Raw genomic sequence first — 27735 nt, forward strand, 5'->3', positions numbered from 1 at the left:
TGACGTAGCTGCTAAACCCTTTTTTCTTTCCTTGCTTGTTTCCCGCAGTTTATGTTCCCCAGCACTGAAGGCGCAGCTGTTCTGTGAGATGGACTCAAACCGTAATTGAGGCTAGTTCACTTTACATTGGGCAATTTCAGAGTGAAGTGCCCTTTTGTCCTCCACTAGTCTGCCCACAGAACGATTGGAGTGTTGTTGCAGAACAGAAAATAGGAACACAAACTATTGGGATCAACACATTCTGTATCAAAGGTCCTTCTTCCTATTTTCGAACTCACAGTACTGAGAACCTGTGTTTTAACATTTGTATCACTCACTAAACCTTCAATTGTCCCCTCTACTCAGGTCAGTAAAGGTTTAATTCATTCACGCTGGCTTATTCTCTTCAAAGGTCCTGGAAAATCAGCATCTGGTTAGCTGCTACTAGACTAGAAATGATTTGGGTACAAATTAGGAGCAACTTCTCAAGTAAAAACTGTCTCCAATTCATTAAAATGAGTTAATCATTATTTAAAGTAGTATTGTCAATTTAATTTACCATGTGAATTAGCCTGGAACAGATGATGGTGTTTTTGCTCAAATAAATTCAGGCCAATTAAGTTATTTATTAATTTTGCAAAATCAAAACAGACACAGTTCTTTATAGACAGCATAAGAGTGGATTTTATTTTTAGATTTTTGAGAAATCTTATCTTATTTTGTAAAGAAGGCTCTAAGAGGTTGTCAATGGTACCATTGGGGACTAAAGAATGTTAATAGTGGCATAATTGAGTTGTTGTCCAGCCTTGAAACGGTTACTCTGTCCATTTGCCATAGATGCTGTTGGACCAGCGTTTTCTCTTTTTGTTTCTTATCCCAGCATCTGCAGTAATTTGATTTTATATTAGAAACATAGAAACTAGGTGCAGGAATAGGCCATTTGGCCTTTTGAGCCTGTACCACCATTCAATATGACCATGGCTGATCGTGCGTGAGTATCCCACTCCGTCTTTCTCTCCATATCCCTTGAGTGCTTTAACCGCAACGGCCACATCCAGCTCCCTCTTTAACATATTTAACAAAGCGGCCCCAACAGCTTTCTGTGATGGAGAATTCCACAGGTTCACAACTCTGAGTGATGAAGTTCTTCCTCACCTCAGTCCTGGATTGCATACCCCCTATTCTTAGACTGTGATTCCTAGTTCGGGAATTCGCCAACATTGGGAAAATTCTTCCTACATCGAGCCTGCCCAGTCCCATCAGGATGTTATATGTTTCTATGAGATCCCCTCTCATTCTTCTAAATTCCAGTGAGTACAAGCCTCGTTGATCCAGTCTCTCTCCATATGTCAGTCCTGCCATTCCAGGAATCAGTTTGGTGAACCTTTGTTGGACTTCCTCAAAAGCAAGAATGCCCTTCCTCAGACTAGGAGACCAAAACAGAACACAATACTCAAGGTGTGGCCTCACCAAGACCCTGTATAACTGCAGCAAAACATCTTTATTCCGATACTCAAATCCTCTTCCTATGAAGGCCGCCATGCCATTAACTTTCCTCACCGCCTGCTGTACCTGCACGCCAACCTTCATCAGTTGTTCCATCATGACATCCAGGTCACGTTGTTCTTCCCCTTTTCCTAAACTGCCGCCATTCAGATAATAATCTTCCTTTTTTTGCCACCAAACTGGAGAACCTCACATTTATCCACATTATGTTGTATTTGTCCACTCAGCTAGGCTGTCCAAGTCACCCTGCAGTCTCTTAGGATCCTCCTCAGAGCACACACTGCCACCCAGCTTAGTGTAATCTGCAAATTTGGAGATATTGCATTCAATTCCTTCATCCAAGTTATTAATGTACATTGTCAATAGCTGGGTCCCAGGGCTGAATCCTGCAATACCCCACTAGACATTGCCTGAAAAGGACCCGTTTATTGTCAATCTCTGCTTCCTGTCTGCCAACCACTTCTCTATCCATGTCAATACATTACCCCCAATACCATCAGCTTTAATTTTGCTCACCAATCTTTTGTGTGGGACCTTGTCAAAAGCCTTTTGAAAGTTCAGATACACAACATCCACCGGTTCACCCTTGTCCACTCTACTGGTCACAACCTCCCAAAATTCCAGATTTGTCAAGCTCGATTTCCCTTCAGTAAATCCATGCTGACTTGGATTGAACCTGTCACCGCTTTCCATATGCTCAGTTATTGCATCCTTAACAATTAACTCCAGCATTTTCCGCACCACTGATGTCAGGCTAACTGGTCTATTCCCTGTTTTCTCTCTCCTACCTTTTTTAAAAAGTGGAGTTACATTAGCTACTCTCTAATCCACCGGAACTCTTCCAGAGTCCATAGAATGCTGGAAAATTATCCCCAATGCCCACTATTTCTAGGGCCACTTCCTTGAGTACTCTGGAATGCAGAGCAGCAGTCCCTGGGAACTTATTGGGTTTTAATCCCTGCAATTTCTCCAATTCAATTTCCTGACTAATGAGGATTTCTTTTAGTTCTTCCTTCATGCTAGACCCTCTGTCCCTCGCATTTCTGGAAGGTTATCTGCGTCCTGCTTAGTGAAGACAGATCCAAAGTATTTGTTCAGCTGGTCTGCCATCTCTTTATTGCCCATTTATGAATTCACCTGATGCGAGCTGTAAGGGACCTACATTTGACCTCATCAGTCTTTTTCTCTCCACACATCTATAGGAGCTTTTGCAGCCAGTTTTTATGTTTTCTGCAAATCTTGTATTCTATTTTCTTCTTCTGAATTAAACCCTTTGTCGTCCTCCTCTGCTGAATTTTCAATTTTTCCCAGTCCTCAGGTTTGCTGCTTTTTCTGGCCAATTTATATGCCTCCTCTTGGCTTTAATACTATCCCTGATTTCCCTTGTTAGCCATGGATGAGCATCCTTCCCCATTTTGCTCTTATGCCAGAAAGGGATGTACAGTTGTTGAAGTTCCTCCATGTGTTCTTTAAATGTCTGCCATTGCATATCCACTGTCAACCCCTCAAGTATCTTTTGCCAGCTTCTCCGAGCCAATGCACTTCTCATACCATCAAAGTTAGCTTTCCTCAAGTGCAGGACCCCAGTCTCAGAATTAACTGTGTCACTCTCCATCTTAATAAAGAATCCCACCATACTATGGGAACTCTTCCCCAAAGGATCTCACACCACAAGGTTGTGAATTAACCTCTCTCATTACATAATACGCACTCTCGGATGGCTTGTTCTGCAGTTGGTTCCTCAACATACTGGTCGAGAAACCATCACTAAAACATTCCAAGAAATCCTCCTCCTTCGCATTGTGGCCAGTTTGGTGAGCCCAATCAATATGCAAATTGAGGTCACCCATGATAACTGCTGTACCCTTACTGCAGAATGTGTTAATTGGAGAACAGAGATCAGTGCTCAGTGGAAGCAAAGCTGAACAACACGGAGAGGCGGCAACATGGGGGAGGGCTGGGGTTGTATTGGGACAAGTCAAAGGAACCAAACAAAAAAAAACAAAAGATTCTTCAAGGTGGAAGGGAATGTTCATAGTTTATATTTTTTGTCTTTTGGTTCACTCATCTTGCCTGAATACAACGCTACCACTCCCCCACACGGCCCCTTTTCAGTTTTACTTTTAAAATCTCCTTCCATTTAACTCTGTTCATGACTTTTTTTACTCCAATCCGTAACCTCATCCGATCGCATAATTCCCCAGTCATATCTCTGTGTATGTGGAGGGCGGGGGGGGGGGGGGGGGGAGGGGCGCTGCGTGCGTATGTGTGTGGCTGTGGCTGGGTGTGTGTGTGTGCAGGGATGTGTGGGGAGGGTGCGTGTGAGATTGGAGTGCTATGTGTGGGGGTGGGGGGGTGCGTGCCTGTGTGTGTGTGGTGGGGGGGGTGCGTGCCTGTGTGTGTGGGGGGGGGGGGGGGGAGTTGTGCGCGCGGGGGAGGGGGGAGGAGCGCGTGGGGGGGTTTCTGGCTAATTTGTACGCCTCTCCCTTGGATCTAATGCTATCTCTAATTTCCCTTGTATGTTTTGGCTTGGTTCCCTTCCAATTTTACTTTTGTGCCAGAAAGGAATAAATTAATTGTTGCAGTTCACCCTGAATAGTGGTAAATGTCCTCAACTCCTGTAATGTTTTTTGGTCAGGTGTTGACACCATGTGAAATATGGCAAATCTATTCAAATGGAACTGAGCAGGATGCATCACCTTAGACATAAAGACAATGTGACTGCCTATGGAGTCCGCAGGGATGACACCTGGTCATATATTGTGTGTGCTGATCAGTATTATATTCATCATCTGATGTTATTGGAACTTAAGTTTAAAGTAACAAATCAGCAATTTAAAAATGTTAAACACAAATCTGACTGAAAATAACAGCAAGTCATCAGATTGTTTTAACAGAATAAAGGTTCATCAGTGATCATCCGCTCCAAATTTACCCGCAGAATATTCTCCACTGAGGAATAAGTCTGATGTTGGCCAGGGTTGCAGGAATAAATCCTACCAGTGCACTTTCCTGGTCCGGAGTTTATGCCAATGGAGTATATCTTAAGCTGGATTATGGAGATCAGCAGGACTCGCTGAATTCACTCGGCAGCTGTTGTGTCACACCGCTTATAGAGTTGATCGTAACATTCAGAAAATGCTGGATCCCAGAGCTAACAGCTGTTGTATTAATCAGGGGAGAGGAACTAATATAATGTTTAACAACTAAATTATCCTTTTCAAGCTAATATTTCTAATACTTCCTGTCCATTTAATATTTATTACAGAGCATACTTATTTGGGACACCTGTCACCATCATGGCTGAAGGTCAAACTATAGGAGACGATCCAACATCTACAGGTAGTTTCATAAAATCCTTTCAAATATAATTCATTTCCTGATTTTGTGATGTTACTACTGAGCAAAGAGGTTTAGAAATCATAAAAGATGAAATCACTTGGCAAATACAGCACATGAAAAGCAAAGAAGTGCGAGACACTGAGGAATTGAAGCTGGTGTTGAATGTTATGTATATCAATGTACAAAACATTCTAAATGTATTTGGCAAGTCAGGAGCATCAGTAAGATGGGTCTGGTTGTTTGTGACAATCAGAGAAAAATAATTGTGCAAACCAGTATTATTTAAGGCTTTATGAGAGATGTAGGATTCTCAGGGGGCTTAACAGAATAGATGCAGAGAGGTTGTTTCCCCTTGTGGGAGATTCTAGGACAAGAGGGCATAATTTCAGAGTCGGGGCCACTCATTTAAGATAGAGATGAGGAATCTGTGGAATTCTTGATGGCAGCGGACTGTCAAGACTAGTCGTTAAGTAGGTTCAAGGCTGAGATAGATAGATTTTAAATTAATAATGGAATCAAAGGTTGTGGGAATAAAGTGGGAAAGTGGAGTTGAGGATTATCATATCAGATCAGTCATGATCTCATTGAATGGTGGAGCAAATTTGATATGCTGAATGGAGTGTTTCTGCTCCTGTGTCTTCTGGTATTCTGTTTCCATGACAACACTACAAAAACAACCACAAACTTGCATTTATGATGCAACATTTTTAACACAGAAGCGCAGATTGACACTGGGCCACATAGAGACATCAGAACATCTGAATAAAGGTTCGGTGGCAAAAGTATGTTTAAGTTAAAAGAAAGATATAGAGATGCGAGGAGCTTTAGAACATAAAGATGTTCCAGGGAGCGATGCTGAAGTCGAAATCATATGTGTATACATCAGGAAATGGAAAGAAAACAGCACAATTGTTGATGGGTTTTGCAGTCCAGCAAATAGTAGAAGATGGAAGAGGAAGTTGAGGAAACTAGTACTGGAAGATGATTACTTGGAAAGGTACCAAATATGCAGATGGCAGCTCATCATCCTCTTCTCAAATGCAACTAGGGATGGACAATAAATGCTCGCATACCCAGCGATGCCAACATCCCACAACTGAATTTAAAAAAACAATTCTTCTGTTTCCATAAGTGATGATGGAAGTGACTGTTGATGTGTTGTGCAGGTACTGGGTCCATAATTAGCAGTCACTGTAGAGAAACGATGAAGAGTTGATCAAAAATAGCTAGGGTGGAGATGTTCCTGAGCCTGATGATGATGCACTCAAAGCTGTTAAATTAAGTCAGACTCTGGTGCAAAATTATCGATTCATCTTTCACATTAAAAACAACTGAAATAATACTGTTAGCATAGGCAAAGACAATCAACGAATAACTGGGGAACTTGTAACTTATGTCTGTTTTGGGGAAACCCATCAACTCTTAATTCAGATTAATTAAGCAAGCATTTAGTGATAGTTGCATCTAAGGAGAGATTGAAATGGTTGTCAACAAATTGTATTTGACAATCCAATGAACATAACAGCATTGGGCAGGTAAAGACTCTGTGGTCAATCTTTCTTGTGCTATTTAATTGCAGTTGAGTTGATGAACCATGGCACTGTGGTACAGGAAGCCATTGCAAGCAGGGGGAACACATAAGAATAACTGGTAGTTGGGGAAGTATCGTGAGTGGGATTGACACAGTTCTCTGTAGCAAGGAGTGAGAGTCCAGATGTCTGTATTGCCCGCCCAGTGTCAGGGTTCAGGAGATCTCTGGGTTGGAGAGGAAATTTCAGTGGGAGGGGGATTCGTGTAAGTTCATATAAGGACCAACGACAGAGGTAGTACAAAGAAAGAAGTTCTGCACAGAGAGTTTAACAAGCCAGGCACTAACTTAAGCAACAAAACCTCTAAGGTTATAATCTCTGGATTATTACCTGAGCCGTGTGCAAATTGGTACAGGTACATAAAATTAGAGCGATAAATTCATGGCTCAAAGACTGGTGTAGGAAAAGTGGATTTTGATTTGTTGGGCACTGGCATCAGTACTGAGCAAAGTGGAGTTTGTAATGTTGGGACAGCCTACATCTGAAGGGTGCTGGGACCAGTGTCCTTGCAAATCCCACAACTAGTGAAGTAGAGAGGGCTTTAGACTAAATAGAGAGGGGGGGGGGGTTCTGCAGAGGTGATATGTAGGCTTACAAAGCAAAAGGATATGGCAGCATTACAAGACATCTATTTAAGTAATGATACCCAGAGTGTGACAGGAAGGGACAGTGCACAAGCATTTAAAAAATTAACAAATAGGGAAAAATGATGAAGCAAAAGTAATTGCTCTTTATTTAAATGTACATAGTACTCGGCACAAAATAAAACAATGGAACAATATGTTGTGGATTCAATCAGGGATCAGGCTATTTTGGAAATGGTAATGCGTAATGAGGCGGGTTAATAAACTCATAGTGAAAGAGCCCCTCGGAAACAGTGACCATAACATTGCACAATTTAGCATTCAGTAAGAGACTGAGAAACATGGATCAGAAACAACTATGTAACACTTAAATAAGGGTAATTATAAAGTAATGAGGGCAGAATTGGCAGGAGTGAACTGGGAAAGGAGTCTAGAAGGAAAGATGGTTGATCAGCAATGGCAGATGTTTGTGACAATAGTTTATGGTTCATAACACAGATATATCCCAGTAAGGTAGGAAGGGGATAAATCAAGCATAGTTTACAAAGGAAGTTAAGGATAGTATTAAACTGAAAGAAAAAGCATGTCGTGCAGCAAAAATTAGTGGTAGGTCAGAGGATTGGGAAAGTTTTGAAAACAATAAAAGATGACCAAAAAAACTGGAGGGAGAATATAAAGTATGAGGGTAAACCAGCAATTAATATCAAAATGGACAGCAAGAGCTTTTTTAAATATATATATGTATATAAAATAGAAGAGAGTGAACAAAGGAAACACATGCCTCTGAGAGAAGGAAACTGGGAAATAATAATTGGGAATCAGGAATTAGCACAGGAGGTAAACAAATACTTTTTGCCAGTCTTCATGATAGAAGGTACTTATAAATACAATAACTATCACTAGAGGAAAAAGTACTAGGGAAACTAATAGAACTGATACCTAATTAGTCCCAGGATATTATGGGAATTAGATACTGAGATAGTGGATAGACTGGTAATAATGTTTCAATAATTCTTAAATTCTGGAAAAGTCTCAACAGATTGGTAAACTGCTGATGAACACCCTGACTCAAAAGGGGAGAGCGAGGAAAAACGGGTAACTATCGGTCAGTTAGCTTAACTTCTGTCATTGGGAAAATGTTAGCGTCCGTTATAAAGGATGTAACAGGCAAGCATTTGGAAACGCAAAATTTAATCAAGCTGAGTCAGCATGGCTTCATGAAGGGGAAATCATGCCTGACAAATTTATTAGAATTCTTTGAAATGGTAATGAGCAGGATAGATGAATGGGGACCAGTAGATCTAATATACTTGGATTGCAAAAATAGCATTTAATAAGGTACCGCACGAAAGGCTCCTTAATATGACAAGAGTCCATAGTATTGGGGGGTAGATGCTCTTTGGAGAGTGGGTGCTGATTTAGTGAGCAGAGTGGCCTCCCTCACTGTAGTTATTCTTTGATTCTATGACCTTATTGAGACATATAAGATGCTCAGAGGCGTTGACAGGGTAGCTGCTGAGAGGTTATTTCCCCTTGGGGAGAGTCAAGGACTAGAGGGAATAATCTCAGAGAAAGGTCACCCATTTAAGACAGATGAGGATGAACTTCCTCTCTCGGAATGTAGTGAATATATGGATGATTTACTGTAGAGAGCTGTGGAGGCTGGGTCATTTTATGTTCAAGGTTGAAATGGGCAGATTTTTAATCAATAAGGGGATTAAGGATAATGGGGATAGGGCGGGAGTGTAGAGTTGAGAATTCTATCAGCGCAGTCATGATCTCACTGAATGGTGGAGTAGACTCGATGAGCTGAATGGCCTAATACTGTTCTTGTGTCTTATGGTCCAACACATTATCCACTCCACATGAAACCATCTAACCATCTCGGAGAGACAAAGCGTGAGACAAAAATGCAGACAGATCAATTTGGGGAATATAAATTCTTCTCTGCTCTGTGATCAAAGCTTAGTCCATGAAATCACACTTGCCCTAATTTATCTGCTTTTTTTTAATCAGTGGTGATGTTCTTCCCAGCTCTCACTTGAAGGGTTTCACTGAGTCAGTGACAATTGCACAAGGTTACAGCCTTTTCCAGAGTTTTATTATTCACTGGATAATGAACCATCTCTTGACATCAGACCTTACACAGCTTAAAATTTTCCCCGATGACATTTTATGGGGAAAAGATTGTTGCGGCAACACACTCCTCCCTGCATCATTTTATAACCTAATTCAGATCATTTAGGCTTTTTTGAAGTAGAGTCCCAACTTGACCAGTTTTGATTATTAAGATGCTTTATTTTGGAAATTAGCCAAGCTTCCCTCCTCTGCATCCTTTCCAAAGTCTCAGTATTCGTCACCAGATTTAAAGACGAAGATTGAACACAGTTTTTCACCTGAGGGATGACCAAGGTATTGTCCTGGACAAAATGGCATGTCTCAATCAATTATCCTCTGAATACACCCCAATGACTCTGGCACTTCATTGCTTTCTCCATGTACTCTTATAGATGTACACACTAGCGTTCTGTCTAGTAGTATTGTACAGTAATAAATGATTGTAATGCTTTTCCCTAACGGTATATAAATGTCAAGTATTCATCCATAACTCTTCACTTATCCAAGGCCAAAACATTGTATGTTTTCATGCAGACGTTAGATATAATTCTTGGGACTACAGTGATCAAGCGATATGCGGGGGGAAGCAGGAACAGGTTACTGAGTTGAATGATCAGTCATGATCTTGATGAATGGCGGAGCAGTATCGAATGGCTTACCCCAGCTCCCATTTTCCAAGTTTCTATAATTTCCAATCATGAGCCCAATCTACCAACACATAAGATGAAACATTGTGAAGATGGAAATAAATACATTGACGAAATGCTGCACATGTTTATATGGATTTTCAGAGTGTTTGACAATGTGGCTCACGTATATCATTTGGTATAAGAGGAATGGAGCAGCTTGATCAGAAAATAAATAATACATTTTGTTTTGTGCATTTTACCTCAGATCACATCTTTCTAGACACTGAATTCTTGACAAAGTACAATGAATCCCAGCTGTTCCGGTTGACAAAGTTCTACCGGGGCAGACTGGAACAGGCGATTGAAGAAAGGGTGGATGGAATCAGCTCGTTGTTAACAAAGGAGAAGTATTTGAGTGAACGCGAACATCAGGTACGTTGTGGGGCGGAGAATGAGTTTTGATTATTTAACTTGTGGTCGGTTTTCCTGGAAAGGCACGGATGGGAAACTCGCCCAGGCTTCAGCAAGCTGTCCCGCACATATTTGACGCTTAAAAGAACGGTAATTTGCTTGAGCCAGGTTTGCTGTGTCCATTAGGAGAGGGATTCCTGTCTGAGTTTTTCTGGTTAATCAGATGGCTGGCAGTAGCAGGTCTCTGGTCCCAGTCATCCAAAGAATTGTGGATAGAGACCCTTTTGGTAGTTCTAAAAGATGGCAGGGGAATGAACTTCAGGAATAACCAAGGAATAATACATTGGTGCTTCAGACAAGGCTTGAAACATCATTATGTGATGAACTGTCCAAAATGGAATAATTTGATTTTTGAAATGACATGTAACTAGGAAGGATCAGAAGAGGAAGGTGAAGATACTGATCAGTCAGAAGGAATCATACTGGTCACCAGAAATTTTAGTCTGGCGATATGTATTCCAGATGCAAATTCATTCAATTATACTGTACTAGACGTATACTGTACTAGACGCTGGGTGTATGTCGGTAGTATGTAGAATGGATTGGTTAAAGAGCTACATGCACTCTCTAAATATTAAAAATCAAGGTAAGGTTGTAGATGTGAAAGTTCTACGTAGCTCAGGGGTAATAACACATTAAAATCAATAAAGAGTGGTGATTCCATGGGACAAAGCTGGACATTTTATCAGCATAGCTGTAGAATAAAATGAAACACCTTTACTATGGAGTCAGCTGTCTTATGAAAAAGGCTCAAATGAAATTATGTACAGAACACGACAAGGCAATCATTTTTGGAAAATCTGTAGACTTAGATTACACAATCAGAACATTATTATATCCCCTTAACAGGATCTAATATTTTAAACCACAATGTTAAAGCAGTGTCAGTGACATCAAGGGTAGGAGCAAAAGGAAAATTGTTTGTCAACTACATCAGCAGTTTGTTCCACATGGTAATTGTGGACAAGGTAATGGAAAAATGGATAGGAGCAGGATTGGGCGCACCAGCGAAATTGGAGCATTTGTCAATGATGACTTAAAAAGCACGTGTGAAAGCATGAACATCGTACTGATGAACACAGCAACAAATTCCTTTAGCAGTGGAATTTGTGGAAGAAATCATGCAGTAATTGATGCAACACTTCACAAAATCTGAATTGACCAGTGGAGCTGTAAACTGACACCAAACTAGCCTACCAAGTCCACACAAATAATTCATTTTTATACACGTACGCATACCCCGTGTCTGCGTGGGATTTCTCCTGGTTCTCTGGTTTCCTCCCACAGTCTGAAAGACGTGCAGGTTCGGAGGATTGGCCATGCTAAATTGTCCCTTAATGTCAGGGGCTGGGGTCAATACATGGGGTTATGGCGGTAGGCCTTGGTGGGATTGTGGTTGGTGCAGACTCCTTCTGCACTGCAGGATTCTATGATTCTATTTCAAATGGTTGGGGATCACAATTCCTATCAATTGGCTTATGTGAGAAATCACAAAAAAACCTTCAGTGATGTTAAATCATTTCCCGGTCTTCGAACGAACTAGATTGGTTGAATTTATTTTGAGCTTTTGACGACCTTACATGCAGGGAGAAAGACAATTAAGACTGAGATTTCGGGGAAAATTCAGAGAGTCTTATGGCATTACATCAGAAATACAGTTCAATGCAGGGTATATGGCACAAAAGAGAAGGCCTGGAAAGGCCTGGACATGTTTGTGGGCAGTGATGAGAAAAAGAGTATTTTTTAGGACACTGGAACCAAACTGTTAGGATACATTTCTCTCGCCTAATTGGGACTGATATGCACTATTACAGATTCTAATCAGGACATAGGAAGTGAAGAAGTGCCATGCGATTCACATGTGGAGGGTGGACAGTTATGACAAGCAGATTGTGGCAGATAATTGGATGACTGAATATGAACAAAGGGTCACTGAAAGACAGGATAAGGATATTTACCCCAAAGGAAACTACCCAAAGTTGGCAGTAGAGTCACATATATGTCAGTAGAGGTCAGTGTATGGAGGGTACTGCCACTATCGGAAAATCCACCATCAAATACAAACATTGGCTGAATGTGCAAGAGGGGCGACAGGAGGCAAGAGCGAGGGATTGGCAGAATGAGGTAAACTTGTGGAAGGCCAGAAAATGCCCGGTGAGTTCTGAAAGAGGAACAGAAAGCAGTCACAGCTTAGGAAAAGATCATTGACAGACAAAGGATACTCTGATCATTGAAGGCACAGATTGTGTCGCAATAATCCAGAAAGAGAAAGGAGACTGAGTACAGGTCGTAGTTTGAATTTATAAGAACCAACGAACATGTTAGGAATGCCATGAGAAGTAGAAATCCTAAAGATTGAGAATACTAACAAATCAGCAGATCAGTTCATTAAGGATGACAAACAAGATTTGAAAACAATTTGATGTGTATACTGAAATACCAGGCAGGGTACAACCAGCTTAACTCACAGGTGGACAAGCACAGAAAATGTACACATCCTGATGACACGTGCAAGACTAAAACTTGACTAGTAGCTTGGGCTTTGAAGAAAGACTTATAGAACATAGAACATTACAGCGCAGTACAGGCCCTTCGGCCCTCGATGTTGCTCCGACCAGTGAAACCAATCTCAAGCCCTTCTAATCTACACAATTCCAATATCATCCATATGTTTATCCAATAACCATTTGAATGCTCTTAATGTTGACGAGTCCCCTACTGCTGTAGGCAGGGCATTCCACGCCTTTACTGCTCTCTGAGTAAAGAACCTACCTCTAACATCTGTCCTATATCTCTCATCCCTCAATTTAAAGCTATGTCCCCTCGTGTTAGCCATCACCATCCGAGGAAAAAGGCTCTCACTATCCACCCTATCTAATCCTCTGATCATCTTGTATGCCTCTATTAAGTCACCTCTTAACCTTCTCTCTAATGAAAACAACCTCAAGTCCCTCAGCCTTTCCTCATACGATCTTCCCACCATACCAGGCAACATCCTGGTAAATCTCCTCTGCACCCTTTCCAACAATTCCACATTTTTCCTATAATGCGGCGACCAGAACTGTACGCAATACTCCAAATGCGGCCGCACCAGAGATTTGTACAGTTGCAGCATGACCTCCTGGCTCTGAAACTCAATCCCTCTACCAATAAAAGCTAACACACCGTACGCCTTCTTAACGACCCTATCAACCTGGGTGCCAACTTTCAGGGATCTATGCACATGGACACCCAGATCGCTCTGTTCATCCACACCATCAAGTATCTTCCCATTAGCCCAGTACTCTGTATTCCTGTTACTCCTTCCAAAGTTACTCACCTCACACTTTTCCGCATTAAACTCCATTTGCCACCTCTCAGCTCAGCTCTGCAGCTTATCTATGTCCCTCTGTAACCTGCCACTTCCCTCCGCACTGTCTACAGCTCCACCGACTTTAGTATCATCCGCAAATTTACTCATCCATCCTTCTACGCCCTCATCCAGGTCATTAATAAAAATGACAAACAGCAGTGGCCCCAAAACAGATCCTTGCGGTACACCACTAGTAACTGAACTCCAGGATGAATATTTCCCATGAACCACCACCCTCTGTTTTCTTACAGCTAGCCAATTCCTGATCCAAACCACTAAATCACCCTCAATCCCATGTGTCCGTATTTTCTGCAATTGCTTACCATGGGGAACCTTATCAAATGCTTTGCTGAAATCCATATACACCACATCAACCGTTTTACCCTCATCCACCTCTTTGGTCACCTTCTCAAAGAACTCAATAAGGTTTGTGAGGCACGTCCTACCCTTCACAAAACCGTGCTGACTATCCCTAATCAAATTATTCCTTTCTAGCTGATTATAAATCCTATCTCTTATAATCCTTTCCAAAACTTTGCCCACAACAGAAATAAGGCTCACCGGTCTATAATTACCAGTGTTGTCCCTACTCCCCTTCTTGAACAAGGAGACAACATTTGCTATCCTCCAGTCTTCTGGCACTGTTCCTGTAGACAATGACGACACACAGATCAAAGCCAAAGGCTCTGCAATCTCCTCTCTAGCCTCCCAGAGAATCCTAGGATAAATCCCATCCGGCCCAGGGAACTTATTTATTTTTACCCTTTCCAGAATTGCTAACACCTCCTCCTTATGAACCTCAATCCCATCCAGTCCAACAGCCTGCATCACAGTACTCCCCTCGACAACACTGTCCCTTGGTGTTCAAGGTGTCAGGCTGAACTCCCCCACCACAGGAAAATTGAGTTTGAAGATTTTCTCAGCTCTGTTGGCAATATATTCCTAGGAACGTTGATCAATTGACATAAGAGCTGAATTTTTGCAGGGTGAAAAGTTTCAAAGCAAAGTATCTTCAAAACTATCGAAGTGGTGATGGAGAAGATTTGGTGTGTTATAGGCCGAATGACCCATTGAGGGTATGGTATTTTTCTGTTAATTCCATCCTGTTGAAATGGGTTGTTTTCAGCTAAAGGCAGATGCAGGAATGTTCTTCGATATCAGAAGGAGAAACGAGCAGGCATCTTTATACTGCACGTTGATGATTATCTGTGGAAAGGTCCTGCAAAATATGAGCAATTAGTGACATATAAAACTAATTCAGGAAGGTCGGTGCCTGAACTGACATTGGGGCCAACATCCTTGTGTGTAGATCTGCTAGTGCTGTTGGGAGAAGTTTAAACTAGCCTGGCAGAGAGGGGATAGAGAGCATTAATAAAATAGAGTCACATCATGCTATTGTAAAGCTTGCAAGTCAGAGTTCAACTATGTTGAGTGTGAAGACAGTAAGGCAAAGCTGGGTGTTCTTTACGTTAATGCTCGTAGTGTAATAGGTGAGATGTGATTTAAGGGCTTGTATTGACACAAAGAAGTGTGATATTGTTGCCATCACAGAAACATGTTTGAGGGAAGAGCAGGACTGGCTGCTTAACATTCCAGGATATGACCTTTAGGTGAGATAGAGGAGGGTGTAAAAAAGGGAGGTAGTGTTGCATTATTAACAAAGGAGTCAATTACTGCAATAAGGAGAGATACTATCTTGGAAGGGTCTTCAAATGAGGCTTTGTGGGTCGAAATTAGGAATATAAGGGCAGCCACATTACCAGGAGTGTATTATATGCCCCCAAAGAGTCAGTGGGAAATAGAGGAGCAGATATGTAGACTATTCACTGAGGTCTGTAAGAATAATTGGTAATTATACTAGGGGATTTCAACTTCCCCGACATAAATTAGCATCGTCGTATAGATTTAGAGGGGGCCTATGTCTTGAAATGTATTCAGCAGAGGGTTTTTTTGCATCAATATGTAGAAGGCACAACGAAGGGATGGAGCAGTCCTGGATCTGTTTCTGGGGTACAAAGCCAGACAAGTGTGCCAAGTGGCGGTAGGGGAGCATTTTAGTGATAGTGACCACATCACAGTAATCATAGAAACCTTACAGTGCCATTCGGCCCATCAAGTCTGCACCGACCACAATCCCATCCAGGTCTTACCCCCTTATCCCTACATATTACCCACTAATCCCTCTAACCTACGCATCTCAGGACACTAAGGGGCAATTTTAGCACGGCCAATCAACCTAACCCGCACATCTTTGGACTGTGGGAGGAAACCGGAGCACCCGGAGGAAACCCACGCAGACACGAGGAGAATGTGCAAACTCCACACAGACAGTGACCCAAGCCGGGAATCGAACCCAGGTCCCTGGAGCTGTGAAGCAGCAGTGCTAACCACTGTGCTACCATACCGCCCCTATACAGTTCAAGTTTGTTATGGACAGGAAAGAAGGCCTGCAAAAGATGGCTTTGGGTTGAGGGAAAGCAGATTTTATTAAAATAAGACCGGCTTTGATCAAATTTGGCTCGGAACAGCTTCTTGTGGGAAAGTCGACAGTGGAGCAGTGGGGGGGATTCAGAAAGGAAATGGGACTGTACCATTCCAACATGTTCCCTGCAGGGAGAAATGTAGGAACAATACGTTCAGAGAAGCCTGGGTGTCCAGGACAATTCGGGACTGGATGAGGAAGAGGAGAAAGGCTTTCAGGAAGTCCAAATGGAGGAATTCAGCTGCGGCCCTGGAGGAATATAGGAAGTGCAAGAAGGAACTTAAGAAAGCAATTAGAAGAGCAGAAAAGGGGCATCAAAAAGGACTTGCAAACAAACGATATTAGGGAGAATCCTAAAATATTCCATAAATACACTAAGGTGAACAGATTAACCAGGGTAAGAGGAGAGCCCATTGGTGACCAAGGGGGCAATCTATGCGTGAAGCTGCACGACATTGAAAGGGTGTTAACATTGTTCATTGGACTTCACTCAGGAAAATGTGAACATAGAATTCAGGAAATGGGATTGTGAGGACCTTGAACAGTTTGAGGTAGGAAGTGAAGAGGTGTTGGAGGCTTTGACTGGCTTAAAATGGACAAAATCTCAAACCCTGATGAATTGCATCCCAGGCTGCTGTGGGAGATGAGGCAAGACATTGCAGGGGCTCTGACTCAGATTTTTAATTCCTCTTGGCCACGGGGTAAGTGCCAGAGATCTGGAGGACGGATATTGCGGTTCCATTTTTCAACAAGTGTGGGGGAAGAACCATCCGATTATAGACTGGTGAGTCTCACATCAGTGTTAGGGAAACTATTGAAGAAAAGTTTGAAGGAGAGATTTAATCTCCACTTGGAAAGGCATGGTTTATTAGGACGGCACGGTAACACAGTGGTTAGCACTGCTGCTTCACAGCTCCAGGGACCTGGGTTCGATTCCTCGCTTGGGTCGCTGTCTGTGTGGAGTTTGCACATTCTCCTCGTGTCTGCGTGGGTTTCCTCCCACAGTCCAAAGATGTGCGGGTTAGGTTGATTGGCCATGCTAAAATTGCCCCTTAGAGTCCTGAGATGCGTAGGTTAGAGGGATTCACGGGTAAATATGTAGGGATATGGGGGTAGAGCCTGGCTGGGATTGTGGTCGGTGCAGACTCGATGGGCCAAATGGCCTCTTTCTGCAGTGTAGGGTTTCTATGGATTGCATGCCTTTGTCGGTGGGAGGCCATGCTTAGCAAGTTTGATAGAATTTTTTGGAAATGTGATGGAGTGCGTGAATCAAGGGAGTGCAGTTGATGGAGTTTATATGGAATTTGGACAAGGTCTCACATGGGAGACTGAGAAGGAATTCAGGGAAACTTGGAGAGATGGATCCGAAACTGGCTGAGTAATAGGAGCCTCACAACACTCGGTTAAAGTCCAACAGGTTTATTTGGTAGCACAAGCCACAAGCTTTCAGAGCGCAACTCCTTCATCAGGTGAGTGGGAGTTGTGTTCACAAACAGAGCATATAAAGACACACACTCAATTTACAAGATAATGGTTGGAATGCGACTCTTTACAGGTAATCAAGACTTAAAGGTACAGACAATGTGAGTGGAGAGAGGGTTAAGCACATGTTAAAGAGATGTGTATTGTCTCCAAGCAGGACAGATAGTGAGATTTTGCAAGCCCAGGCAAGTTGTGGGGGTTACAGAGAGTGTGACATGAACCCAAGATCCCGATTGAGGCTGTCCTCGTGTGCAGAACTTGGCTATCAGTTCCTGCTCAGCAATTCTGCGTTGTCGTCTGTCGTGAAGGCCGCCTTGGAGAACGCTTACCCGAAGATCAGAGGCTGAATGCCCGTGACCGCTGAAGTGTTCTCCAATAGGAAGAGTATACTTCTGCCTGGTGATTGTCAAGCGGTGTTCATTCATCCGTTTTCGTAGCGTCTGCATGGTCTCCCCAATGTACCATGCCTCAGGACATCCTTTCCTGCAGCGTATCAGGTAGACAACGTTGGCCGAGTTGCAAGAGTATGTACCGTGTACCTGGTGAATGCTGTTCTCACGTGAGATGATGGCATCCGTGTCGATGATCCGGCACATCTTGCAGAGGTTGCTGTGGCAGGGTTTTGTCCTGGTCACTGTTCTTCTGAAGGCTGGGTAGTTTGCTGCGGGCAGTGGTCTGTTTGAGGTTGTGCGGTTGTTTGAAGGCAAGAAGTGGGGGTGTGGGGATGGCCTTGGTGAGATGTTCGTCTATATCTATGACATGTTGAAGGCTCCGGAAAAGATGTCGTAGCTTCTCCGCTCCGGGGAAGTACCGGATGACGAAAGGTACTCCGTCCACCGTGTCCCGTGTTTGTCTTCTGAGGAGGTCGGTGCGGTTTTTCGCTGTGGCACATCGGAACTATCAACTGATGAGTCGAGCACCATATCCTGTTCTTATGAGGGCATCTTTCAGCGTCTGGAGTTGTCTGTTGAAATTCTCCTCATCTGAGCAGATCCTGTGTATACGGAGGGCTTCTCTGTAGGGGATGGCTTCTTTAAGGTGTTTAGGGTGGAAGCTGGAGAGGTGGAGCATCGTGAGGTTATCTGTGGGCTTGCGGTACAGTGAAGTGCTGAGGTGACCGTCCTTGATGGAGATAGAACATAGAAAAGCTACAGCACAAACAGGCCCTTAGGCCCACAAGTTGCGCCGAACAATTTCCTTACCTTCTAGGCTCATCTATAACCCTCTATCTTATTATCCTCCATGAACCTATCCAAACGTCTCTTAAAAGACTCGATCGAATCCGCTTCCACCACTACTACCGGCAGTCGATTCCACGCACCCACCACCCTCTGAGTGAAAAACCTACCCCTAACATCTCCTCTATACCTACTCCCCAACACCCTAAACCTGTGACCACTCGTGACAACCATTTCAGCCCTGGGTAAAAACCTTTGAGAATCCACTCTATCAATACCTCTCAACTGCTTATACACCTCTATTGGTTCACCTCTTATCCTTCGCCTCTCCAAGGAGAATAGACCTAGCTCTCTCAACCTATCCTCATCAGGCATACCACTTAATCCCGGCAACATCCTATTAAATCTCCTCTGCACCCGTTCTATGGCTTGCACATCCTTTCTGTAAAGAGGCGACCAGAACTGGGCACAGTACTCCAGGTGGGGTCTGACCAGGGTCCTATACAGCTGCAGCATTATCTCCCGATTTCTAAACTCAATTCCTCTATTGATGAAGGCCAGTATTCCATGCGCCTTCTTAACCACAGTCTCTGCCTGCGATGCTGCTTTGAGCGTCCTCTGAACCCGGACTCCAAGATCCCTCTGTTCTTCCACACTGCCAAGCGTCTTACCCTTAATATTATATTCTTCCATCCTATTCGACCTGCCAAAATGAACCACCACACACTTATCTGGGTTGAAGTCCATCTGCCACTTCTCCGCCCAGTCTTGCATCTTATCTATGTCTCGTTGCAACTGCTGACATCCCTCGACACTATCCACAACACCTCCAACCTTTGTGTCACCAGCAAACTTGCCAACCCATCCTTCCACTTCCTCATTCAGGTCAGTTATAAAAATCACAAAGAGCAAGGGTCCCAGAACAGATCCCTGGGGCACCCCATTGGTGACCGACCTCCACTCTGAAAAAGACTCATCTACAACCACTCTTTGCCTTCTGTGAGCAAGCCAGTTCTGAATCCACAAAGCAACGTCCCCTTGTATCCCATGCCCCTTTACTTTCTCCATAAACCTTGCATGGGGCACCTTATCAAACGCCTTACTGAAATCCATATAAACCACATCTACTGCTCGTCCCTCGTCTAAGTGTCTAGTCACATCCTCAATAAACTCAATCAGACTCGTAAGGCATGATCTGCCTCGGGCAAAGCCGTGCTGGCGACTTCTGATCATACTAGTCCTTTCCAAATGTTCATAAATCCTGCCTCTCAGGATCTTCTCCATCAACTTACCTACCACTGAGGTTAGACTCACCCGTCTATAATTTCCTGGGCTATCTCTTCTCCCTTCCTTGAATAACGGAACCACATCCGCCATCCTCCAATCCTCCGGAACCTTTCCCGTCTCCATTGACGACGCAAAGATCATCGCCAGAGGATCAGCAATCTCTTCCCTCGCCTCCCACAGTAACCTGGGGTACATCCCATTCGGTCCCAGTGATTTATCTAACTTGATCCTTGTCAACAGCTCCAACACATCCTCTTTCCTAATGCCCACATGCTCAATCTTCTCAGTCCACTGCAAGGCTGCACTGCAACTACCAAGATCTTTTTCCACTGAATACTGAAGCAAAGTATTCATTGAGTACCTCTTGCTATTTCTACCGGTTCAATACAGACTTTCCGCACCGTCACATTTGATAGGTCCTACTCCTTCACATCTTATCCTCTTGCTCTTCACATACTTGTAGGACGCCTTGGGGTTTTCCTTTATCCTGTCTGCCAAGGCCTTCTCATGTCCCCTCCTGGCTCTTCTAATTTCCCTCTTTAGTTCCTCTTTAGATGCGTGTGTCCAAGAATGCAGCCGAATCCGGAGAGTAGTCCATGGTGAGTCTCATGATGGGACTTGTTAATGTCATCATATCGTTGTTTCAGTGATTGTTCACCATGAGTCCAAAGAAAGAAAATGTCATCGATGTATCTAGTGTATAGCATCGGTTGAAGGTCCTGTGCGGTGAAGAGGTCTTGTTCGAACCTGTGTATGAAGATGTTGGCATATTGAGGTGCGGATTTGGTCCCCATGGCTGTTCCATGTGTCTGGATGAAGAACTGGTTGTTGAAGGTGAAGACGTTGTGGTCCAGGATGAAGCGGATGAGTTTTAAAATTGCATCTGGAGATTGGCCGTTGTCGGCATTGAGTACTGAGGCAGTTGCAGCAATGCCATCGTCGTGGGGGATGCTGGTGTAGAGTGCCGAGACATCCATTGTGACGAAGAGTGCTCCTGGTTCAACTGCTCCATGTGTGCTGAATTTCTGTAGGAAGTCTGTAGTGTCGCAACAAAAGCTGTGGATTCTTTGTACAATGGGTTTCAGGATGCCCTCGACGTAACCGGAGAGCTTCTCACACAGGGTCCCATTGCCTGATACGATGGGACGGCTGGGTGTGTTGGCCTTGTGAATCTTCAGGAGGCAGCAGAGATCTCCAACGCAGGGAGTACGTGGGATGAGAGCACAGAGGGTGCTCTGAAGATCCGGATCAAAGGTCTTGATCAGTCTGTTGAGTTGACAGGTGTGTTCTTTGGTCAGATCTGCGGGTAACTGTCTGTGGAGTTCCTCGTTGTTCAGTTGTCGGTACACTTTGCAGTAATCCGTTCTGTTCAGTTCAATGGTGGACAGAGCACCCTTCATCGTTCAGTACTTCCCTGGAGCGGAGAAGCTACGACATCTTCTCCGGAGCCTTCAACATGTCATTGATGAAGACGAACATCTCGCCAAGGCCATCCCCACACCCCCACTTCTTGCCTTCAAACAACCGCACAACCTCAAACAGACCATTGCCCGAAGCAAACTACCCAGCCTTCAGAAGAACAGTGACCACGACACCACACAAGCCTGCCACAGCAACCTCTGCAAGATGTGCCGGATCATCGACACGGATGCCATCATCTCACGTGAGAACACCATCCACCAGGTACACGGTACATATTTTTGCAACTCGGCCAACAGTTTCTGCCTGATACACTGCAGTTCGACATGCCCATGAATGAACACCGCTCGACAATCACCAGGCAGGAGTGTTCTCTACCTGTTGGGGAAAACTTCAGCAGTCACGGGCATTCAGCCTCTGGACTTCGAGTAAGCGTTCTCCAAGGCGGCCTTCTCGACACACGACAGCGCAGAGTCGCTGAGCAGAGACTGATAGCCAAGTTCCGCACACATGAGGACGGCCTCAACCCGGGATCTTGGGTCCATGTCACACTATCTGTAACCCCCATGACTTGCCTGGGCTTGCAAAATCTCAGTATCCTGGCTGGAGACAATACACATCTCTTTCACCTGTGCTTAACCCTCCCTCTCTCCACTCACATTGTCTGTACCTTTAAGACTTGATTACCTGTAAAGACTCGCATTCCAACCATGATTTTGTAAATTGAGTTTGTGCCTTTATATGCCCTGTTTGTGAACACGACTCCCACTCACCTGATGAAGGAGCAGCGCTCCGGAAACTTGTGGCTTGTGATACCAAATAAATCTGTTGGACTTCAATCTGGTGTTGTGAGACTTCTTACTTTGCTTACCCCAGTCCAACACCAGCATCTCCATGTTATTAGTAATAGGACACAAGGGGTGGTGGTAGAAGGCAATTTGAGTAACTGGAGGCTGGTATCCAGCCGTGTACCACAAGGTACACTGAGGGGGTTCCTCATGGTTATATATTAAATGATAATGTGGGAGGAGTGATAATCAAGTTTGCAGATGACACCAAGATTGGTAGGGTGGTTAGTAATATAGAAGGTGATAGGTTTAGGAAGATATAGATGGGTTAGTCAGGTGGGCAGAGCAGTGGCAGGTAGTATTTAACCATGATAAGTGTGAGGCGATGCATTTGAATGATGTAACAGGATGAGGGAGTATTTAATGAATGACAGGATATTCGAAAGCTCAGAGGAACAGGTGGATCTCAGGGGTACTTGTTCACAGATCCCTGAAGGCAGCAGGTGAATAGGGCAGTTAAGAAGGTACATGGGACACTTGTTTTTATCAGCCATGGCACAGAGTGCAAGAACAAGGAGGTTATGTTGGAACTGTACAGAACGTTGGCAAGACCACAGCTAGAATAATGTGTGCAGTTCTGGTCACCTCACTATATGATTGCACCAGAGGGGGTTCAGAGGAGATTCACCAGGATGTTGCCTGGGATAGAGCATTTGAGATATAAGGAGAGACCAGATAGCCTTAGATTTTTTTCTTTAGAGCAGCGGTTGAGGTGAATGAGATTGAGGGGGATGGACAAAGTGAGTAGGAAGCAAATGTTCCTCTTGGTTGAGAGGTCAATGATGAAGGAGCATAGTTTTAGCATGAGGGTCAAGGGATACAAAGAGGATTTGAGAGAAAAAAATATCACTCGGAGGGTGGCAAGAATCTGGAATGCACTGATGTTTCGAGTCCAGATAACCCTTTGCCAAAGCTAAAAGGCATAGAAAGTGGCAGATATTTATACTGCAGCGTGAGGGAATGAAGGATGAGTCATAGCCACAGAAACCAGCGTAAAGGGCTGCTAATTGCAGTCCATAGAGAGAATAAAGGATGTGAATAGCCAAATGGCAGAGAAGGTGAAATAAGAGGGTAAGCTGTGACAGATGAATATGGTGGGGAGGGGGGAGGGAAAGGGTAGGAGAAAATTAGAAAAAGGGGAAGCAAAAGGGTAGAAAAAGTAAGGAAAATGGGGGGGATCAAGCAGGGGAAAGAGTGTGGGGGTGCAGAAAATTGAAGAAAGACAATAAAGAAATAAAAGGTCGAGAACAGTAAAAATAAATAAAATGAAAATAAAGGGGTGGAGGTGGGGTGGAGCTAATTGCCACGAGGGCTGCCATTAGCAGCCCTTTACCCTGGTTTCTGTGGCTTTGACTAACCTTTCATTCCCTCACGCTGCAGTATAAATATCTCCCACTTTCTATGCCTTTTAGCTTTGACAAGGGTTCATCTGGACTCGAAATGTCAGCTCTTTTCTCTCCTTACAGATGCTGCCAGACCCGCTGAGATTTTCCAGCATTTTCTCTTTTGGTTTCGGACTCCAGGATCCGCAGTAATTTGCTTTTATCTGGAATGCACTGCCTGGAAAGGTAGTGGAGGCTGTAAACCTTTAAAATGTATTTGGCGGAGCATTTGAAATATAACATTCATGGATGTGGGACAAGTGCTGAAAATGGGATTAGCGCGACTTTAGTGGTAGTTATTGTTGGTGCAGACTTGATGGACCGAAGGGCTTTTCTGTGCTCTGAAAACCAGGGAGGAACTTAAGGTTGGAAACTAGGCTTTGGTGGTCTTTTAAAAAAAAAGAAATCGGGTCAGACATTAAGCACAATAAGCCGGAAGTGAGTGACTCAACCAGTTTTATTTAGAAAACATTATTAACACCCCAATTAAATCGGGTAGGGCTTCACAAAAATAGGATCATGCATCCAAGGAAGAAATAGACCAATTAGATATTTGAACTTGGACCACACCTGTTACTAGTTTATTTAAAATTTACTTGTGGGGTGTGGGTGTCACTGGCTAGACAACCATTTATTGCACACTCAATTTTCCAGCCTTGGGCGATCCAGAAGATATAAGGCTTATGATTGTTAGCTGTTTCTTGCAGATGGATATTCTATACAGTGGAGTTTATCATGGAAGGAATGAATAATAAATGTGTCCTTTAGCCTGGAAAGTGAAGAAAGTGAAAAGATAATTAAATGCCTCTCGGCTGCTGAAAAACTGGTATTCGTAAAAGCAATAAATATGGGGGTGCAATTATCTGCTGTACTGAAGGAAATACTATACGAGGGGAAATATGAGAAATGTTTTCCCTTAGAATGCTATATGGAAAACCATTCTCTTTGGGATAGTGTGTGTTCTTTTGACAAAAGATGTCACCGAGAAAAGGTTGAGAATTGACCTTCGTAGCATAAAAGAAATGTTGCAGAGAACATAAGAACATAAGAAATAGGAGCAGGAGTAGGCCATCTAGCCCCTCGAGCCTGCCCCGCCATTCAATAAGATCATGGCTGATCTGACGTGGATCAGTACCACTTACCCGCCTGATCCCCATAACCCTTAATTCCCTTACCGATCAGGAATCCATCCATCCGCGCTTTAAACATATTCAGCGAGGTAGCCTCCACCACCTCAGTGGGCAGAGAATTCCAGAGATTCACCACCCTCTGGGAGAAGAAGTTCCTCCTCAACTCTGTCTTAAACCGACCCCCCTTTATTTTGAGGCTGTGTCCTCTAGTTTTAACTTCCTTACTAAGTGGAAAGAATCTCTCCGCCTCCACCCTATCCAGCCCCCGCATTATCTTATAAGTCTCCATAAGATCCCCCCTCATCCTTCTAAACTCCAACGAGTACAAACCCAATCTCCTCAGCCTCTCCTCATAATCCAAACCCCTCATCTCCGGTATCAACCTGGTGAACCTTCTCTGCACTCCCTCCAATGCCAATATATCCTTCCTCATATAAGGGGACCAATACTGCGCACAGTATTCCAGCTGCGGCCTCACCAATGCCCTATACAGGTGCATCAAGACATCCCTGCTTTTATATTCTATCCCCCTCGCGATATAGGCCAACATCCCATTTGCCTTCTTGATCACCTGTTGTACCTGCAGACTGGGCTTTTGCGTCTCATGCACAAGGACCCCCAGGTCCCTTTGCACGGTAGCATGTTTTAATTTGTTTCCATTGAGATAGTAATCCCATTTGTTATTATTTCCTCCAAAGTGTATAACCTCGCATTTATCAACGTTATACTCCATTTGCCATATCCTCGCCCACTCACTCAGCCTGTCCAAATCTCTCTGCAGATCTTCTCCGTCCTCCACACGATTCACTTTTCCACTTATCTTTGTGTCGTCTGCAAACTTCGTTACCCTATACTCCGTCCCCTCCTCCAGATCATCTATATAAATGGTAAATAGTTGCGGCCCGAGTACCGATCCCTGCGGCACGCCACTAGTTACCTTCCTCCAACCGGAAAAACACCCATTTATTCCGACTCTTTGCTTCCTGTCGGATAGCCAGTCCCCAATCCACTTTAACACACTACCCCCAACTCCGTGTGCCCTAATCTTCTTCAGCAGCCTTTTATGGGGCACCTTATCAAACGCCTTTTGGAAATCCAAAAACACCGCATCCACCGGTTCTCCTCCATCAACCGCCCTAGTCACATCTTCATAAAAATCCAACATGTTCGTCAAGCACGACTTTCCCCTCATGAATCCATGCTGCGTCTGATTGATCGAACCATTTCTATCCAGATGCCCTGCTATCTCCTCTTTAATAATGGATTCCAGCATTTTCCCTACTACAGACGTTAAGCTGACCGGCCTATAGTTACCCGCCTTTTGTCTCCTTCCTTTTTTAAACAGCGGCGTAACATTAGCCGTTTTCCAATCAACCGGCACTACCCCAGAATGCAACGAGTTTTGATAAATAATCACTAACACATCCACTATTACCTCTGACAAAGATTTCTTTGTCAGAGAGATTTCTAAGATAAAATCGGTGAATGGAAGTCATCAGTTGATAGACTGGTTTACAAAAAGAGGTGCTTGCTCAAGAAATTGTTAGATATACGGGAAGAGGGATTCCCTGTGAGATAATGAGTTCTTTCTTTGCAATTGGTTTGAAAGATTGTTATTGATTTTGTAAAATGTTTTAATCTAAAAGAAAAGAGGGGAATCTGTCAATTGCTTATTGATTACATTGTTACGGTTTAATTGCAATAACATTAACTGAACAATTAATGAGTATTTGTACAGCCAAAAATTGAAATAGCTGGGACACTGGAGCAGCATTGAATGTTAACGAAATCAATGAACTCCAGTAAAAAGGCAGTTTTAACTTCACCAATCGATGTGGATCTGATTCATAGTCTAGGTCTTGTTGCACATGGTTCAAGATGGTTGATCCTAGGATGTGACCTAAAGTAAAGTCGCCTTAGTCCTAGATGACTATGGGCTGCTCTCTGCTTTGAGGACAAGAGCTGACTAGTGGTGATTTAACCTGAGGATCACCACACTTCAGGCGAGTGCAAATTTAAGAAGGTGGGCCGTCTTGAATAACCTTAGTTGGTATGGGAATTGATCCCATGCTGTTGGCGACACTCCACACCAGCCATCCAGCCAACTGAAGTAACCGATCATGCAACCTCAAGGAACTCTTGCTGTACTGGCCTTAGCTAAGATAACTGCCCTTTTAAATAACAACCATGTTCCTTTGCGCAGGGAATGAGTCCCAACAAGTGAAGCATTTCTTTGAAGGAGGGCCTTTAAGTCTGAAGGGCAGAACAGGCTGTAGGGTTTGAATGGCCTACTTCTGTTCCCCATCTGAAGTTGTTTGTAGAATATTCAGCTAATAGTCAGAATAGATCAGCGCAGTCCATTGATTGCTTTCAGTGTTCAAAACAAGTGGGAAATCGCATCACTGATCAGATCCTTTCTTTCTCATTCTCAGTGTTTATCGTTTACACTGCTCCTCAATATATTCATTATTATTCTTCACAGGAAGTCTTTGAGCTCACGGAGAAGGGAAACCGGGTGGACAGTTCCAAACTCCTCCTAAATCTGGTGATGGAGAAAGGATCTCGGGCCCGAAGGGTGATGTGGGAATCCTTTGTGAAAATACGCCATGAGTTACCAAAGCTGGATAAAATACTGAAAGAAATAGAGGAACTCGGTATGATAAAATGACACAGAGATTTCTATTTCACATTTAAACACAGCAGATTTTATAATAATAAACAGTTCTGATTTCATGAAATCTAAACTTATTTGAACAGGATCTGAACCATTGGATCGTATGAACATTCCCCCAGGTTTATCTGAAATCCCCAGTAAGCTGAAAGGTAAGAGATGACATGGAGATTTCGCACTATTTAATATCACTACTGAGAATCAGAATGTTTGACTGTAACTATTTAAGTTGCCAAATCTGGGAATCAGAGGCTGGAGGCATAATTCAAAATTGTTTGGATTCAGA

The 27735-nt window shown here is 43.5% G+C and overlaps 1 protein-coding gene across 13 annotated transcripts in view; it reads left to right on the plus strand.

Moving 5' to 3' along the window:
- The window catches only part of LOC144505278 (NACHT, LRR and PYD domains-containing protein 3-like), a 108181-nt gene that overhangs the window by 22426 nt on the left and 58020 nt on the right, over positions 1-27735 (plus strand). For 10 of the 13 annotated variants that reach the window (XM_078231339.1, XM_078231348.1, XM_078231337.1 and 7 more), the window contains 4 exons: positions 4754-4827; positions 10013-10179; positions 27261-27432; positions 27536-27601. In XM_078231339.1, coding sequence (XP_078087465.1) covers positions 4785-4827; positions 10013-10179; positions 27261-27432; positions 27536-27601 — 448 coding nt within the window. In that variant the 5' untranslated portion in view covers positions 4754-4784. Of the gene's footprint in view, positions 1-48; positions 346-4753; positions 4828-10012; positions 10180-27260; positions 27433-27535; positions 27602-27735 lie in introns of all 13 variants that reach the window. The other 3 variants (XM_078231345.1, XM_078231344.1, XM_078231343.1) reach the window with 3 other exon arrangements.

Source organism: Mustelus asterias, chromosome 16 (assembly GCF_964213995.1).
Source record: "Mustelus asterias chromosome 16, sMusAst1.hap1.1, whole genome shotgun sequence".
Taxonomy (NCBI): Eukaryota; Metazoa; Chordata; class Chondrichthyes; order Carcharhiniformes; family Triakidae; genus Mustelus; species Mustelus asterias.